The sequence below is a fragment of the Thamnophis elegans genome, chromosome 6, assembly GCF_009769535.1.
Source record: "Thamnophis elegans isolate rThaEle1 chromosome 6, rThaEle1.pri, whole genome shotgun sequence".
In the NCBI taxonomy this organism is placed as follows: Eukaryota; Metazoa; Chordata; class Lepidosauria; order Squamata; family Colubridae; genus Thamnophis; species Thamnophis elegans.
This window is the reverse complement of record NC_045546.1, coordinates 73956852-73976868: the sequence shown is the minus strand read 5'-3', so window position 1 is coordinate 73976868 and position 20017 is coordinate 73956852. Positions and strand designations below refer to the sequence as shown.

Below are 20017 nucleotides of genomic sequence, written 5' to 3'. Positions count from 1 at the left end.
TTGCAAAAGAGGTTTTATAAAATAGTAGTGTCAGGCCTGCATTTATATTCCTTTTAGAATTTTGGCCTGCCACACTTTCTCTTATTTCATTATGCTGTTTCATTAGTATAGTTGATGGGAGCGGGGAATAGACAGGGGTAGGATTTTGGAATGTATTGTTTTTCATTCTTTGCTAGAAGCCAAGGTCATCCTTTGTTTCCACACCAGTACACCTGACCGGAAGAAGCTGGGCATGGATGCCAGCGTGGAAGAAGGAGATTGGACCATGTGATGGATTGTGGGTGTGGGGACAAGATCATGAACTTTTAACCGGGTGGGATTCTGATGTAACTTCCAGAGTTGGGATCCCCACAACTATGTGCCAACATGCCTGCTTTATTAAATTGGAACTTTAATCATAGTTTTGCCTTCGACTCTGATTTAATTCTACATGGTATTTGGAATGCTGACAAGTAGTAGAATATGCCAGTGTAGACCTTACCTTCCAATAGGGTGCTATAGGGGCTATCAGCTGGCTCCAAATTATCCATTTGCTGTCAAACTGTGTCTCATGACAAATTAAAGAGATATAGTATATAATCTGGTATAGCTTTTCTTTGTTTTCTGTAAGTTTATTAATATTAATAAACTCCTTTTGGGGATTTATGTTGGTTTGAGAGTACTGCTTTGATCCCTCAAATCTACTGCCTGCTACCAGACCAAACACACTTACTTCGCAGCCACATCTGGATATCTGAAAAGTGTTTGACAAAGTTTCTTATCAAAAGTTTTTGAATAAAATCAATACCCATGGGATAAGGGCTGGTGCAGTTACTCAGCAGTTAAGAAGCTGGCAGTATGGGTTCAACACCCAAGTGCCAAATGAATGGGTGAGCTCCTGTCCTCACCCCAGCTGCTGCCAAACTAGCAGTTTGAAAGCATGCACACTCAAGAATATAAACAGGTATCACTTTGGTGGGAAAGTAACAGCACTCCGTCACATCATGCTGCCCACATGACTGCAGAAATAAATCAATGGCCTTGAAGTGGAGATGAGCACCAGCCTATAATCAACAACAACTAGTGGAATAAAATAAGTAGGGATTCCTTTATCTTTTTTTGCATGGGATAACCTATAACCTAGCTTTTTTAAAAAAAAGAATTGGAATAAATTGCAATTTTTTTCAGGGGAAGAAAGGAGGTTGCTCAGGGTTCTATATTGTGGGCCAGGGCTTTTCAATATTGACTTGGGGTAATCCGTGAGTTGGCCGGATGTTACCAAACTATTCAAGTCACTAAAAACTAAAAATAACACTGAAGAGTTTCAGAAAGTTATTTTAAATTAAATAAATGGTCACCCAAATGGTAAGCGCAATCCAACTTAAGTTTAAGTGTAATGTTTCTTCAATGGAGCAAAAAACCCCACTAATTTCATATTTATATTGCACTGTTTGTAACCAACTAGGAAAGTGATCACAATGACAGCACCATGTAAATGTTGAATGAGTCTGAAAAAGCAATTTAAAAAGGGGAAATTTCACTCTAGGGATCATTAGGAGGGGGCTGAAAATAAAAATGCTATATTCTAATCTAAATTCTAATAAACACTATAATATATTTATTTTAGCTCTGATTGTTACACTTGGAAAAGTATTTAATAAAGCTGGAAAAAAAAACAGAAGAGGGCAATCAAAGAGATTATAGAATTCAATCAATCAGAACAGAGGACCTTGGAGGTCTTCTACCCCAACCCCTTGCTCAAGCAGAAGACATACCATTTCAGACCAGTGGCTTGTCCAGTCTCTTCTTAAAAACCTCCAGTGATTTTTAAGAGACTGGACAATCACTTAGTCTCTTTCTAGAACCACTAGAACTATGAGTCATCCAATGATGCTCTGGAAGGTAGGAAAAACCCCACTTCTACAAGATAATATAAGCCACTAATGTGGGTAGCTTTAAAAGTGGAAATAGGATAAATTGAGGGATTAGAATGGTTTATGGTTAATAGGGAAAGGTTTATCAAGCATTATTGGTCTAGAGGACTCAATATTGTCTTCATGTTGGGAACAGGATGTTTTTAAATAAAATGTCTAAGGGAAAATGATGGGCTTGCACCATCCTATTGGCATCTAGCTGTCCAGTATGAGAATTTTTTTTTAAAAAATGCTGGAATAAGATGAACTCGATTTGATTCATCCTAGTTGTTCCACTCTCATGCAGAAGTGAGTATAATTAAAGAAATAAAACTAAATTATTTCTTTTTTACAATGCATGTTTTAAAAAACATTCAGCAGCTATTGCATAAAATAAAGCAGAGGGCATTAACATAAAAAGTAAACACCCTTGGTCTCCCACCACTTCCTTGTTGGGTTACACAAGGTGGAATGCTTTGCAAATAACTCTTGATTTTCACATTTCTATGGCCACTTACCTGGGCATGGAAGGATATTGCATTCTTGGTATTCCAGGGGGGGTCCCAGACAAGGCAATCCCCCATATTTTGGCTCAGGATTATTGCAAATTCGTTTACGGTTCCGAATACCTCTGTTGCAGTCACGACTACACTGAGACCATGGAGACCAAGGGGACCAAGCACCATTGATAGTGTGAGTGGAACGATGCCCAGAATGCAAAAGGTCACCTAAGAATACAAATATAAACAGAATAAAATTATTTACCATGGCAACCATCTGCAAATGTATGTGTTCTAATTCTAATTCAATTTGCATCTGACCGAGTAACTTTAACAGTAGTACTCTGAAGTACTCTGTCATATGGATTATAATATGTTATTAAAGACTGACAGTTATACTTCATAGGAATCTGTGTGTATAAAAATAGCACTGGCCAATGAACCATGAAATTCCAATTCCCAAAGCAATTCAATCAGGCCCTTAGTGGCTTTACCAAAGTAGATACTCCACTTTTGAAGGTTATAACTCGTTTTGAGGTCTGGCTATACCTCATAATATATTTTTATTATTATTATTAACTGGATCCAACTTTATCATGAAGTTTGATACTGCCAGACTAATGGCTACTGGCTGGAAAATAAGAGTGGTTTTTAAAACAGACTTCAGTTGGTCTTCCTTGTACAGATCTGTCTTGAATATATAATTTATAATAAATGTGTGTCCCTGTTTAAAATGCGGAAGACTTCAGAATAATTGGCAAAAGCAGCAAAAAATAAAAAATAAAGAAATCTCATGAAGAAGAGTGAATTCTTAAACAGATTTTAATAATATTAATTTAATTGCACTGAAACAGTTTAATGTTAAAGGTTAAAATGGTTATTTTCAAAGCATAATGAGCTAAGTAAAAAGTAAAATAGACAAGTAAAATTTAAAAGCCTCTGTTCTATCAAAATGACTCTGTTCCATCAGGTATACAATATACAACAAATCTGGGTATTTATTGTAGCATATATTTTCCTGTAGGAACTCAATGACCAGGATGAATTATGTATAACTTGCATTTACAATGAATGCTGTGACTTTTAAGTCTCGGATATTTGTGATGTTTGCTTTTCTGCTACATGTTTTTATCCATGACTTATGAAAAGTGAACTGTGGTTTAGAAGCACATTTATTTTTTGTTTGTACTGCAAATGCATTTCAATTGATCACAACACAAAGGTTTTTTTTAAGGAAGAGACAGAAGTGCAATACAACTCTTGGCAGCCATATCAATTTTGAGTCTTTGTAAAGAAGTAAACAAATGAACAATGCCAATTTCCAGATGAAATGGCTACAAAGAAAACTGCACATGTAGAGACATTTTCATCCATTACTCTTCGAAACAAGTAACCAAGCTTCATCAAAAGCTTGTTTCCACCACTCCTTTCAGTCTTTAAATTACTTTATGGCCAAATTCTAGGCATGCTTGTTTAGATAAAATCTGGAGTGCTCCCATTAACTCCCAGTAAGTAGGATGGCAGTCTTATTATTTTGTCAAAGAATTCTGCATCTCCTCTTGCTAGAATAGTTGGGGACCTCCAATTGCAGGGATCCCTCATCAATTTAAGAAAGATATCTGATAGCAACCTCTATATTCAGAATCTACACCCCTGAAAACAATGTGCAGCAGAAGATGTTAAGAACAAGATTAAAGGACAAAGTGGAAACGTATTAAGAGGAGGAGGGAGAGAAACCCTGTCGGCAGGAGATGGGACTTGCCCAACCATTATAGAATACTGGATGTTAGTTCTAGTGCATGGGGAAATGAAATAGAAGTATTCTGGAATGGGGCACTGTAAGCTATCTGAACAGAAGAAGCATTCTCACAATTCGTTGTAGTTTCCCTATATGCAGTTAAAGTTCTTAGCACCTGAACAGCATCCAAACCAGTTGAAAAGCACTGTCTCAATCATCCTTACGATAACTCCACAAGGTGGATCAGTGGTGGGTTGCTAACCGGTTTACTACCTGCCGCTGCCACTACTCGTTCGACTGAACTGAGCCGAACCGGGAGCAATTCACCTCTGAGGTGGATCCTCACTTGGCAAATGTAGTATTTATACAGAAAAGCTCGCTGAAAGGGAAAAGCGAGCTTTAAATCTGATATTTAATCCAATAGACCGATTAGATCCCACAGATTAGGCCTCCTCCGAATTCCATCCGCCGGCCAATGCCGACTGGCGACTACCCAGAGGAGGGCCTTCTCTGTGGCTGCTCCGACCCTCTGGAACGAGCTCCCCGTGGAGATTCGAACCCTCACCACCCTCCAGGCCTTCCGCAAAGCCCTCAAAACCTGGCTATTCCGACAGGCCTGGGGCTAAAGAGCTTCTACCCCTTTCTCGAATGGTATGACTGTTGTGTGTTTTTAAATTGTGTATTGTTTGTTTGTCTTTATCCCCTGTTTGTACTTCCTTTCCCTTGACTGAGTTGTGAGCTGCCCTGAGTCCCCTTCGGGGGAAAGGGCGGCATATAAATGAAATAAATCCTAATCCTAATCCTATTTCTTGCCTGGGTTTTTTAGTTAGACGCTAGCTCTTTTCTGTTTTTTATCTTCATCCTCAAGACTATTCAATTTACAACAATAATTGCAAGAGTTGCAATTACCAGGTCCTTTTTAATTAAAGCAACGTAAAGTCAATAGAGACAATGATTAAAAGCCTTCAAGTGCTTGAGATTCTGCCAGATGGAGGCTACCATTGTTGTCTCCTGGCCCAGAATCAAGAATCAAAAATGAGGAAAAGAAAAGATGGACGAGTTACAACAACTTGTGTTTAGGCGCAGCAATAGGAATGTTAAAACGGTCACAATGGCACCATAGCAGAAGAACTATTTTACAAGATGTAAAGAACGGGGCACACAGGCCACGTTAAAGTAAGTTTTAATTGCAAAATGCTTGCTGCAGGAGGGATGGTAGAAGGCTCTGTCCTGCTGGCAATTTCAAATGAGCTGCTGGCAAGCTGTAACGTTTTATTTCTCAGATTTAGGCTTGTATAAAACTGGAAGAGAATCAGAAAAAGAAAGGCAACTGGGGAGGTAGAAGCGGGATCTGTACACAGATATCAAGAACCTCTTATTTGTTTCAGCTGCCAGTTTTCAATTGCACACACACACAAAAAAACATGCCAGAGATTTGGTTAATTTCAGGATTTGAGTTGGTTGAATGGCAGACGTGGCTGGAATCTAGCTAGGACTTACTATTGGAAGAAATGTCCTTCTGGGTTCAGCTCCAAGTGGGGAAAAAGACACTGGAGACATGGAGGCTGCTTGGAAAGATGGTTTATTGGTGGACAGGACCACATGGCTTGAGCCCTGAACAGAAAAGGTGATCACATGCTTCAATGTTGGTGGAGAAGAAGAGAAGGGCTGAAGGAGGGGCTTGCCAGGCTTTTTATAACCTGTTCAGTCCCACCTCTCTCTTTCCTGTTCCTGTGTAAGAAATGTATTCTGATTGGTTGTCAGACTCACATAGGCCCATGCAGGGTCAACTCTCTAGGCTGAGTTTTGAATCCATGCTTGGTTGAGTTCTCAGATGCCATGTGGTCAGTTGGGTAAAAGGCTTATAGTAGCATGCCTTGATTCCATCCTCCTGGAGCTCAAGGGGAGAACTCTTTTATTACGTAAAGGGACTGGCTTGGCCTTCTTAATGGCCCATTGACTAAAAAAAAAGGGGGGGGAGGCAGGAAACTACAGGGAGAGTCACTTTGTCTTTTTGAAACATGTTTCTTTCTTTTCACATCCACAGAAACGTAATATTCTGCCTTTTCAATATTTCCTAGGATATTTCATTTTTCTGGGAGAGGGCTGGGTGATAACATCCTACATTACCTAACGACTTTCACTTTACTTCCAACGGCAGGGTAATTGTGAGAATACATTCAACAGAGTGTAGGAAGTTATCACCCAGCCCTCTCCCAGAAAAATGAAATATCCTAGGAAATATTGAAAAGGCAGAATATTTCTCTGGATATGAAAAGGAAGAAACATGTTTTAAAAGACAGAATAGCTGCCTGCAGCTTCCTGCCCAACCCCCTTTGTCAATGAGCCATTATAGTCTGAGCTAGTCCACTTTACATAATAAAGAGTTCTCCACTTCAGCTCCAGAGTGATGGCATTAAGGCATGATAATATTGGCCCTTTACCCAACTCGCCACATGGCATCTGAGAACTCAACCAAACCTGGATTCAAAACGCAGCTAGAGAGTTGCCCCTGCATGGGCCCATAGGAGTCTGACAATCAATCAGCATACAAGATCAAGATCAAAGGCCATAGAGGGCATAAAACCAGGGACTCATCTTCTCTTCCTCTCTTCCCTTCTCTTCTCCACCAACATTGAAGCATGTGATCACCTTTTCTGTTCAGGACTCAAGCCATGTGGTTCTGTCCACCATTAAAACCATCTTTCCAAGCAGTCTCCAGTGTCTTTTTCCCCACTTGGAGCCGAACCCAGAAGGACATTTCTTCCAACAAGAGCAAAATCATATAGTGAGAAATCAATCAGAAGGTTCAATGTGTGTTAACCCCCCTGCCTCAGCCATTGTCTTAGAAGTAAGTAAGTAAAATCTTTATTACGGTCAAAGACCAGCAATACACATTAGTTTTTACACTATATTAAAAAATTACTAACATTAAAATATAATTAAATAGTATTGACATTAAAACTGGATAATAGCATAATGGTCCAAAAATTGTTAGCGGTATGTCCAGATAATTGGTACAAGATGGTACAATACTTCTATAGCCAATTTTTTTCTTATGGACATTGCAGCAGCACAGAACTTTGCCACTGCATACGTGGTAACCGGGTTAGTGTCCTGGAGGAGAAAGCCTAGATAAAAATTGTCTGCCCTCCCTGGCAATCTCTCTAATAAGGGGAGAATATGTGCAGACCTACAAGCTCCGTATAGCTCGCAGTATTGTCTTAGAAGAGATATTTGCAAGGAAAAAACCACAAATACTCCACATCTACGTATTCTAGTTAAGTGCGGAACTAGGAGTGCAAAAATCCAGATTCTAGTCTTTCCTTAGCCAAGAACGCAACTGGATAATCTCAGGCCAGTCACATCTTCTTAGTACGGTACTAATGATGGTCAGACTCTATGATGTTGGGTGATAAACAAACATGCTTGTCATATTATGTATTGATAGTTTTATTTATTTATTTATTTATTTTATTTTATTTATTCGTCTTGTATGCCGCCCACTCCCAAAGGACTCCGGGCGGCTCACAATAGACAAGGGGAGGGGGATAAATAGACAAAACAACACTTTAAAAATATGCAACATTCACATTTTCCGTGGGGCTGGATATTTCACAAGCCCCCCGGCCTGCTGGAGCAGCCAGGACTTGGTGGCTTTGCGGAAGACCGGGAGGGTAGTAAGGGTCCGGATCTCCACGGGGAGATCATTCCAGAGGGCCGGAGCTGCAACAGAGAAGGCTCTCCCCCGGGGAGTCGCCAGCCGACATTGGCTGGCAGATGGAATCCGGAGGAGACCTAACCTGTGAGATCTAATCGGTCTATGGGAGGTAATCGGCAGGAGGCGGTCTCTCAGGTACCCAGGTCCGATGTCATGTAGGGCTTTATAGGTAACGACCAGCACCTTGAAGCGGGTCCGGAGACTAATGGGTAGCCAGTGCAGCTCACGGAGGATAGGTGTGACGTCGGTGTATCTGGGTGCACCCACAATCGCTCGCGTGGCTGCATTCTGGACTAACTGAAGTCTTCGAACACTCTTCAAGGGCAGCCCCATGTAAAGCGCGTTACAATAATCCAGTCTTGAGGTCACAAGGGCGTGAGTGACTGTCTGAAGGGCCTCCTGATCCAGGTAGGGTCGCAATTGGTGCACCAGGCGAACCTGGGCAGTTTTGCTGCAAGAGCTAGAGAAGTGCAGTATTAAAAGAAGCAAGCCCCCAGCATGCAGGAAAAATGATAAGGAAAAGAACAAACAACAACTCTCTACCCTCTATTTCTATCCCATAAATATCTGGCTCATTTATCTTTCTAGAAAACAAAAATTGAGCCGTTTCCCCGTAGAAATCCAGAGACTTCTGGGTTTAACAAAACTGTCATTAGGCAAACACCCACTAAATAAAAGCAACATATAAGCTAAAGAAATTGGACCAAGACAGGGAAGAAATGAGATAAAAGTGTCAAAGTTTTAGAGGTTAAGATACAAATTCTAGCAAATCATGGGCCAGCGAGCTTCTTAAGTATAAATAAGGTGTCTAGGGCTAACAACTAGATGACTGCAAGGAATAGAAGTCCTTCCATTCTTCACCATTCAGTCAGAACTGAAGAAGCTTCTTGGATGAGAAGTGAAATGCCTTCAAGGAAAAAACAAGAAAGTCCAGTTGCTTTTTGAAAAAGCACCTTTGGGACATTGATAAGGTGAAATTCATTATAAATTACAATGAATTGTTACTCAGATAAAACAAAAACTACTGTATATATACCAGGTGTCAGGCCTGCATTTATATTCCTTTTAGAATTTTGGCCTGCCACACTTTCTCTTATTTCATTATGCTGTTTCTTTAGTATAGCCGATGGGAGGGGGGAATAGACAGGAGTAGGATTGTGGAATGTATTATTTTCATTCTTTACTAGAAGTCAAGATCATCCTTTGTCTCCGCACTTTCACACCTGACCGGAAGCAGTTGGGCGTAGACACCAGCATGGAAGAAGATTGGACCATGTGATGGACTGTGGGTGTGGGGACAAGATCATGAACTTTTAACTGGGTGGGATAACTTCCAGAATTGGAATCCCACAGCATGATGCCAACATGCCTGTCTTATTAAATTGGAACTTTAAGCATAGTTTTGCCTTCGACTCTGATTTAATTCTGCATAGTATTTGGAATGCTGACACCAGGTGAGGTATGACAAAAAAAATAATAATTCTGCTAAGGAAAATTTATGAGATGTTGCAAATCACACACAATTCAATAGTGTGATCTTCTGGCAAAATTTGAACTGCAGAATTATAGTTCTGTAAAATAAGTATTAATAGTATTTGATCGAATGTCAGTAACTATGCACTGTAGAATTCTAGAATCAAGAATCAGATGCTGATGAATGTTAAAAGTTTAAAAGATGTCAGAAAAAAGCAATAGCTTTATGTAACTTTTAATTCTAAAAAAATATTTTCTAATTATACTTTCAATGATCAATCAAGCTAATAGGAAGATTTTTTTTTAAAGGGGGCAGGGTGATTTGCAAAAAGAAAACATTAATATCGCTTACGAAGCACATTACATATACCTTCATGCATTAAAAAATGTTTCTACGGAAAAATACAACTCAGTGTTGCCTTGCACCACAAGATGAATGGCATATAAATTTGACAAATAGATAAACGGATAGATAGAATTTTGTTGTTTTTTTTTGCTGGAGAACTGAGTGGCAGCAGTTAATTTTTACAATGATGTATCTTGTGTTCATATTTCCTGGATGTGTTCTCAGGCAACATGAGACTATGTAGAAGTGCAATAAACTATTACAGATGTTAGCAGTTATTACTCACTTCAATTGCTGCTAACTCTTTGAAGTTGTCCAGATCAGGAAACAGATACCACAAGATGACTAGAATTTCACTGAGATTGGTTAGTGTAGTTTTATGAGCCTGATGCATTTCCCTTTTCCTTTTCCTTGTACCCCAGGGAGAAAGGGAAGGACCAGTCTGAGCCTCTTCCTGACACCTTCTCTGTTTCACTCAACATGTCCTTTTCCTCATGTTGTTCTAACAATCTCTAAATAATGTCATCTCTGTGACTCCCTACAATGAAAAGATAATAGGGACCACATCGAGGTGGGCTATGTTTGCCCCACTGCAGAGGTCAGATATGTTCATCAGTTATAGATAGTGATGGTAAAAAACCTGGGCAGAGGGGAGAAGTACTGCTGCCTGATGAACCATGTATCTCCAGGTGCATGCCATTAGGTTCAGCCATAAAAGAGCTCCCTGCAATTTATACTCCATCACTTAATTCATGGCACGACAAAACCGTGCTCATCAAAATAGCGGTGATAAAACCGCGTCGCTAAAGCCGCAACGTCATCACCGCCGGAAGAACAGCGCGGCGACAGAAGGGCGCTTTAAAACAGCGCGGCGGAAGAAAGCCGATTTAAATTAAGGTAAGGGTTAGGATTAGGTTTAGGGGTTAGGTTTAGGGTTAGGTTTAGGGTTAGGTTTAGGGTTAGGTTTAGAGTTAGGTTTAGGGTTAGGTTTAGGGTTAGGTTTAGGGTGCTGAGTGCTTCGGAAGGCGCGGATTTGCCCTCCGCGATTATGTCATCGCGGTAGGGTCGCGTTTTTCCTTAGCGCTTCGAATGGCGCAGATTTGCCCTCCGCACTTATGTCGGCGCGGATAAGGGCTTCGCGGTTTTGTGGTGGAACCCACTTAATTTACTGTAATAATAAGCAGTTAGTGTTTCTACCTGAAGTCCGTGAGACCTTCTATTATAACAAGCTTAAAAGATTGACAGTGATTATCTGGATGATTGCTCACCATCAGTTGCGCATCCAGTGGCACCATCCTTTGAGCAATAGCGCATTTCAATCCGTTGCCTCCCCACATCTAGCAAACTTGCATCAGGAAGGCGTGCCTTACAAGTGTATCGAAATCGTTGTTCATAGTGCCCACCATTGTCAGAGATATTCACTGGTGCCCATGGAGTCCAAGGAGTTGTCTTCTTCAGTTCTGGACAAGGTTTGGTATTGCAAGTCTGATACTCCTATAAGAAAAGACATAGTTTAACAGAATTTAACAGAATAGCGGAGTTGGAAGGGACCTTGGAGGTCTTCTAGTCCAACCCTGCTCAGGCAGGATACCCTATACCATTTCAATCTCTTCTTAAAAACCTCCAGTGTTTACGATACTCTGTGATAAATGTATGATACTGTACGATAATTTGGATAATTAAGATCAGATCTTGTCAAAGCTTACAGTCTAGCGACAGACTGTAAATTATAACAGCATTATAATAGGATTAATATGCAAGTTGAAAGATTGCACAAGATTCAGCCTTCCATGGACCAAATTATCTTGAACTGAAAGCTTAAAAAACATTAACAACTGCAGAGATTATCATTTGGATACTAACAGATTTGCTGTAGGCAATAAACAAAGCTTATAACAATGGTTATCTCTAAAACTCTGGATCCAGTGTATGACAGAATTTTATACAATGCAATATACTTTGCATAAAATATAATTTTATGGTCTTATATTCCAAGGATATACTTGCTTATTTAAACTGAGCATTTTAAACTGTGCCCACAGTTTTTTTTTTAAATAAAATCCACTGATAGTAGTATAAACATCGCTTTAGAAAATCACAAGCAAATCGCTCCAAAAAGGGAATTTGAAAGGGAGGGAAATTATCAAGACTCTTCTCTTGGATTATCTTGCCCCAAAACATTTAGAATTTGAACGGTTAAAGCTACGTATGAGGCAAGCCATCACCACAAAAGTAAACTCCTACAGCATATGTATGTTAGAAATAGCAGTTCTCCTGTTTTGTTTATTCCAGTTCTTCTGGCCATTATTGTCAGGGAAGAGCAAGGCAGTTTGAAATGGCACAGGGCTCCAACACAAGAAATTCCATGGGCAAAAAACTTATCTTCCTAATATGTTTTCCTGATAGATATAATGATGAGATACCAGTGCCATAACCCCTGATTTCTTTTCAGCTTCACCTAGTGGTGGGTTTCAAAAATTGTTCGAACCTACTCTGTGGGTGTGGCCTCCTTTGTGGGAGTGGCTTGCCACCCATGTGACCGGATGGGAGTGGCTTGCCACCCATGTGACCGGATGTGAAGATGCCGACGACACTTGTCAGAACCACCTTAAATTACCTCACACGCAGCACTGGCATGCATAAGAATATGATGTCAACTTGTTTTTTAAAAGGCATCTTTGGTTTGCGTTAAAACAACTTCAACACACGCAATGTTCTGATTGCACCACAAACGCAGTAGTCATCCTTACCTTTCACAGAGGCACTGAGTTTTATAAATATGAGCATGATAGTGTAGAATAATCATATCCAAAGACCAGTGGTGGGTTTCAAAAAAGGTTTGGAACCTCTTCTGTAGGTGTGGCCTGCTTTCCGGGTCCACTGGTGGAACCTCTTCTAACCGGTTCGGTAGATTTGACGAACCGGTTCTACCGAATAGGTGCGAACTGGTAGGAACCCACCTCTGGCTTCACCTCATAGCCCACTCTGGTTTGATACAACTAATTTGGCCAAGTACTTTTCTTCAATGAAGCTTTCTCATGCATTGGTGAAACGAAACTCCCACCTAACTGTGCCTTTCCTCTGTGCCTTGGTGAAGTCATAACATGTTTAGAGCTTCTTTCTGATTTCTGTGCTGCATTGGCTGGATTAATAATGGCAAATGTCACAAGTAGTACCATAGCAAGAAAAAGTGGCTAGAGGGAGTTCAGTCCTTAAATAGATAGTATGGGCATGCCTAGCATAGCTATCCCTGATTAATTAAAATGTGATGTTGTAGATTCTGGATTCTAAACTAATGGAGGACCTCTCATGAATGCTAACATGCTTATGAAGAAGGCACAGAAGAGGCTGTACTTCCTGAGAATGCTAAGGAAAATAAATCTATCTCAGCGTCTACTTCTGTCTTATTATCGCAGCGCTATTGAGAGTGTCCTGACATACGGCATTCTTGCATGGTATGGAAGCAGCTCTGCAGCGGACAAAAAAGCTCTACAGAGAATCATTAAAACTGCCCAGAATATCACCAGGCTCCAGCTACCAGTCCTGGATGACATCTTCGCATCTCGCTGTTTGGGGAAGTTGCATAACATTCTCAGAGACTCTTCCCATCCTGCTTACAATCTTTTTAGACTGTTGCCTTCTGGCAGAAGATACAGAACAATTAAAATTAGGATCACAAGTCTTCTGAATAGCTTTAATTGCACTCAACAATGAACTAAAGGGCCACCATCAATGAGCTATTGGAGAGCTATTGGTCTGTTGTGTGGATGTTTGGGTGGTTTAGGGGCGGGGAATTTTTTTGGTGGGGTGGTGGTGTTTGGGGATTGTTATGTGTGTTGGGTCCGGACTCTGGGTGTTATGTGAATTTCGTTGTATGTGTAAACTGTGTATATACGTACAACAACAATAAAGTATTTGTATAGTTAAAAATGGTCTCTGCAGAATGTTCATCATTAAATAGCCTCATTTTAGGTCCTCGGGTTAGTTGCTCAATTCACAATATTTAATTTTTTACTCTATGTATACAGTTAGCACAAACAGGCTTTATGACTGAGTCAAATGAGAGCCATAATTACAGCAGCTAAAATGAAACACATTTCTCCTACATAATATGTGTGATGGTTGAGTTCTCTTGGGTTAATGCCAAATCACTCCCCTCAGTAAAAAAAAAAAAAAATCACAAGAGAAAACTTGCTTTGATCTGTTATGTTATGATAGGCCTGCTCCGACCTTTTATTTACAGCTCAAATTTAAAGGTTCACTAAGGGAGATCAAAATAATCCTCCTCTGGAAGCCTACAATACAGAGGTCACTGAAAGGTAAAGTGAAATGGAGAATGCTCTTAACCTGAGTTTGTGTGGACAGAATATAAATAGATTTCATTTATCTAGGACACTTCTGGTTTTGCTCACTTAAAAGTACTAAACAATAAGGAAGAAATCCACAAATCAGAATATAGTCCAGACCAGCACAGCAGCAGAATTCAGCAAAACTATAGAATTAATATTAAAGACAATTAAGGTGGCGCAGTGGTTAGGGTGCAGTACTGCAGGCCACTTCAGCTGACTGTTAGCTGCAGTTCGGCGGTTCAAATCTCACCGGCTCAAGGTTGACTCAGCCTTCCATCCTTCCGAGGTGGGTAAATGAGGACCCGGATTGTTGGGGGCAATATGCTGACTCTGTAAACCGCTTAGAGAGGGCTGAAAGCCCTATGAAGCGGTATATAAGTCTAACTGCTATTGCTATTGCTAACTCTGAAATACTGGAACAATGAAAACATTCACCGGGCACTGGAACGGATTCCCAGCTGGCTTCAGGGCAGTCTCCCACCATTAGGCAGGAAGAAGACTCTGGCAACAGAATATCAGGCTGCACAAACTTCCATCCTACAGTGTGTAAACATGAAGCAGCCACTTTTTGAGGTGCTGTATTCATGTACCCATGTGCTCCACCGCCTCATTTGGAGGTAATATCTGAAGCATGCACAGGAGCCGAGGTGGCGCAGTGGTTAAATGCAGCACTGCAGGCTACTTCAGCTGACAGCAGTTCAGCAGTTCGGCTGTTCAAATCTCACCGGCTCAGGGTTGACTCAGCCTTCCATCCTTCCGAGGTGGGTAAAATGAGGACCCAGATTGTTGGGGGCGATATGCTGACTCTGTAAACCGCTTACAGAGGGCTGAAAGCCCTATGAAGAGGTATATAAGTCTAACTGCTATTGCTATTGCTATGCACAGTTCTAAAAATGATAATATTTGTTGTGTAGTGATGAATCAGTGTATTTCTGAATTCTTCTGGGTCATACATCACGACCTCAACTCACAAATTTATGGTAAAATCCTGCATATATAAAAGCAAACAAAGAATGCAGCTATAAACTCACAACACTGCAACCCGGACAATCTGGGCCATTTTCACAAGTTCGGTGGCGAGCCTGAATGCCTCCTCCACACTGGGCTGTGCAACGTTCCCAGACACCCCAGCCAGTCCAGAACACATGAGGAGAACACAACAAATGCTCATTGCAATACCTGTAAGAAGGAAAGCAAGGTCAGATTTAACGTGGTCCTTAATGTGCTGTTGCATTAATATGATTTATCAATATGCTTGTCTAGAAATGAAAGAAAATCAAATAACAGACATCAACCCCTTTTGAGCTTGGATCAGGTGATTTTTCCTTGGGATGCAAAAATAACATGATTTCATATTCCTATCATTGTTTAGATTTTCGGTCGTCTCCCCCCCAAAAAAGGTATTCTCTTTTCTTTCTTTTTTCCCCCTTTGAAAATTATTTAGAGTCTCTTATTCCAGCAGCCTGCAGGATAGTGCTAGCATTCAGTAGTGTGATCAAGAGATTGCCACAAGCTATTTGTGATAGGCTTATGTTCTGACGGAGTGATCAAGAGGCCTCTCCATTGTGATTTTGAAATAGCTGTTTGGAGCAGAAATGCTTAACACCAGCCGGCTCAACCAAGTACTCAAAGAACATGGGCAGCTGCTGCAAGGTGGATGATGAAGCTAGCTTGGTGAAATGTACTGCAACTAAGAGAGCTGAAAAGGAGAGGAGTAAATAAAGGAACACTAAAGGACAACCTAATCTACTCTTGTTTTTTGGGGGAAAAAATGTATCTTCAAAGTTTCTTCTTAGAGACGTTTCTAACTCCACCTCAAGTACAGGTTCCCCACAGGGCTGTGTCTTGAATCAGTTACTGTTCATCTTGATGGCCCATAACTGCCGTGCCACGTCTGTGCCGAATCATATTGTGAAGTATGTGGATGACGCGGCAGTGGTGGGGATTATCTGGGAACAGGATGAAGATTCTTACAGGGAAGAGGTAAAGGCTTTGGTGGACTGGTGCACGCATTTGTCGGTGAACCAATAGTATTAAGTAACTGGGGTCGCAGATAACCAACAATCTGACTTGGCCTCTTCATATATTATCTTTAGTGAAGGGTGCAAATGAGCATTTGCATTTCCTGCATTGGATGAGGAAAGTACATCTTTCTCCTTTTGTCGTGGCCACTTTTTACAGAGGCACAACTGAGAGTGTTTTAATAAACTAGTTTGGTGGCAGCAATGCCTCAGATAGAAGGTCCATACAGAGAGAAGTAAGGACAACCAAGATGATTATAGGAAACTCGCTTCCCGTTATTCAGTCTACTGCTTATAAGCGCTATGTGCTTAGAGCTCGAAGCATTAAGACCCCACATACCCACTTCACAATCTGTTTCTGTTGCTCCCTTCTGGGAGGAGGCTTCAATGTTATCTATAGTAGGACTACTAGATTTTGTAACAGTTTTGTTCCTTGTACCATCCATCTTGTAAATTGGCAGGATTTTTTTTTTGCCATGTATATGTATATATCTGAATTAGACTGTGATTGTTCGCTATGTCATATATCTGTGTTATGCGAATACACACATAATGGTCATCTGTTGAGAGCTGAATGCAATGAAAATTCATTTTAATGTATGCAAATTAATGTACATTTAAAGTGGCAATAAAGTTTTTATTCTGTTTTGTCAAACATCTTGTACATGCATAAAGAAAAAAAAAGGTCCAAACTATGAATATGCATGAACCTTTACATGTTCACTGAGGGTTGGTCTCTAAAGATCAACCAAGGATAAGAGACAATAGGTATCGTATTTTTCGGAGTATAAGATGCACCTTTTTTCCTCAAAAAAGAGGCTGAAAATCTGGGTACGTCTTATAAACTGAATACAGGATTTTTGCCTCCCGAAACCACACACCCTTTGCAAAAATGGCCATGCATAGTTTGTAGGAGGCTTTCAGAGAGCTCCTGGGGGCTGGGGAGGGTAGAAATGAGCAAAAAAAACAGGCCATTTTTTTGCTCAATTTTGCCCCTCCAGCCCCCAGTAGCACTCTATAAGCTTCCTAAAGGCTATCCATGCACCTTTTTTTGACAAAAAAACGGGCACATTCTTTGCTCGTTTTTGCCCCCCACCCCCACCCCGGAGCACTCTACAAGCCTGCTAAGTGTTATTCATGCCTTTGTTTTAAAAAACAAATGGGCCTATTTTCACAAAAAAACGGCCGATTTTTGGGATGTTTGCAGAGTGCAAAAACTTTTTAAAAAAATTTGCCTCTTCAAAACCTTGGTGCGTCTCATACTCCAAAAATACGGTAACAAGGATCATTTGTGTATTATCTGTTGTGACTCAGCAGTAGTCTCCTGTGAGTCTTTCTGGATGCAAGATTACCAATGCAGCTGGGGCTCGTTAGTGGGTCTTCTGATGATAAAAGGACGGATGGTGCCATGCCCTGGTTGCAGGAATCAACGTTCCTTGGTTCGTTCAACATTGATTGATCATCGGTCGTGGTTTATGTAAGATACACTTGGAGAAGTGCTTTGTTTCTGTAACCCTGATTCTAAGATACACTTGGAGAAGTGCATTGCTTGTAAGAGTTTTTGTTTGGAATTCTGTAATCTCATCAGAGACTTGATTTGATTTGATTTATTGGAGTTCTATGCCGCCCTATTCCCGGAGGGACTCAGGGCGGCTCACAAACCAATAGGGGAGGGGGAATACAAACAAGAGGAACAACGGACAAACAACTACAAACAATTTAAAAAACACTCAACAACCACACAATTCGAGCGGGGGCGGGGAATCCGTCAGCCCCAGGCCTGTCGGAACAACCAGGTTTTAAGGGCTTTGCAGAAAGCCTGAAGAGTCCGAATCTCCACGGGGAGCTCGTTCCAGAGGGCCGGAGCAGCCACAGAGAAGGCCCTCCTCCAGGTGGTGGCCAATCGGCATTGGCCAGTAGATGGAATTCGGAGGAGGCCTAATCTGTGGGATCTAATAGGTCTGTTGGAAGTAATTGGCAGCAGGCGGTCTCTCAAGTACCCAGGTCCAATACCATGAAGGGCTTTATATGTTATTTTTTGGGCTCGCAGCCAGTCTGAGCCGAGAACTGATAAAGAGAGTTCCTTTTAAGTTTGTCTGCCTGCCGTTTGTTAACGAGCGGAGAAGGGGGGACAGAACAATTATCTATATAGCATTCCTCCAAAAATTAAATCTACGTGCTGAACTGCTTCCTCAGTTTTATAGGTCTGAGGATAGACCAAAGTTGTGTAATAAAATGACCTCAACAACTGTGATATTAACATTTAGGCTACCTAATTTGAATGAGAATGCAAATATTTAACATAATACAAGATTATACATGCAGGTGTAACCAGATTTGACCAAATCCTAAAGATGGAGCTGAAAGGAAAATCTAGAACAGATTTTTATTTATACAGAATGGGTTCCATCTTGATTTTGGACTGCTTGACACCATCAGTTGGTTTCATTGGAACTCCAGAATACTATAAGAACAGTGGTACTATAGCAGCCACACCTAGAAAGGAATACTGTTAATGTAAAATGGCACAGGGTGGGAGTACTAGATTTGGTCTGCCATCCCATCAGAATGACCTTTGTATTCAGATAAGCATGACTTCTCCATTATCTCGGAAAGATAGAGAGATCCTGAGTTCTATTATTTGTTCCAGCTCGCTCTGCCCAGTTTTTCAGTTATGTATGGTACTTTGTGAACTCTGCCAGCTACCTGATCTAGCCAAATGATTTTTTTTGAGTGGAAATAACCATTGCAGGGGGTTTTTCTGCCTCAAACCAGCGATCAGTTCCATCATGTTGAAGAAGAGACATCACTAGTTCTTTCAGAAACTCTTTCTTCTTTCTTACCCATTGCAAGACTACTTATTACAAATTTTTATCACATTCTGTCCCATAACAAAGTTAGAAGAACAATAGCTTTTATGAAAATTGACATGCTTCTCAATGTTGCGAAGCTCCATGTTTTTTTACAAACATCTTTTTCATTCTGCTGGGAAAAGTGACATCAATAGGTTTGTAATCTTCGCATGCTTAAAAAAAAATGTATCTTTTTAACTCCTAATCCAGGCAAAAAGTAGAATTGAGCCACCTCTGACAAAACCACCTCTGACTATATCCAATCATTTATGGAACTCCGGACTGGGCCTTTAAACTAGAAAGCCTTGTTTCTGCACAGTCTTAATTATAACCACAGGAGGCCTTAATGTCAGCCTCATTCAAGCAGGGGCTTTATCAATTTATGCCACTTATGGATAGCCATGCAGTTTCACCTGTCTTCCATTTCACTCAACTTCACACACAGTTCAGATAGTAATAGCTGACAATTGGGAGCTGGTACAGTACCAAAGCTCTGATTTTAATATTTTTGAAAAGTGTTTTGCATTTAATAAAACAAAGAGGCATGGTGCCAGTTTTATAGTTTCCTCCCGATATGCAGAGCACACAAGTGCGTTCCCTGCAGCAAACAGCAAGCAAGGCCCAGAAATCTCAAATATGGTTCAAAGTCTCATTTCCAGAATGAATCTGCTGGAACACAGGACTCTGAGCAAAGTCCAATTAATCCTCTTGGAAGCATTTCAAGCTAGCGGGTAATGCTTTCCCCCTGCTGATATTCCTCTCCCTGTTATTTATTTTTATTTTCTCAAAACTCAAGAGGATTTATGGTTTGCAAAATAAACAATACAAGAGTATTAGGTCTCTGACTTGTAGACCTCTGCACTGACCTTGTGTCCGGAAATGATGAGATAGAATTGAGAAGGTGACATGGAAAAACTCTCAAGCAAGTAATATGACCTTTGACATAGCCAACAAGCCCTGCTCAGCTTCCAAAGTGGTCAACAGTTTTAAGTAATGAGAAGGAAGAGAAAACAACAAGCTAGTTCCTTCCGTGACACGTCAAAACCGCGGTCCACTAAAGCGCGCCCGATTAAAGCGTGTACCTGACGTCATCAGCAGCGCGACGAAAAAAATTAAAAATAAATT

At 40.7% G+C, this 20017-nt stretch overlaps 1 protein-coding gene across 2 annotated transcripts in view; it reads right to left on the bottom strand.

Moving 5' to 3' along the window:
* The window catches only part of SEMA5A (semaphorin 5A), a 239405-nt gene that overhangs the window by 14299 nt on the left and 205089 nt on the right, over window positions 1-20017 (bottom strand). For both annotated transcript variants that reach the window (XM_032220236.1, XM_032220237.1), the window contains 3 exons: window positions 15051-15198; window positions 10939-11164; window positions 2411-2620 (listed from right to left, as the gene is read on the bottom strand). In XM_032220236.1, the coding sequence (XP_032076127.1) occupies window positions 2411-2620; window positions 10939-11164; window positions 15051-15198 (584 nt within the window). The remainder of the gene's footprint in view (window positions 1-2410; window positions 2621-10938; window positions 11165-15050; window positions 15199-20017) is intronic.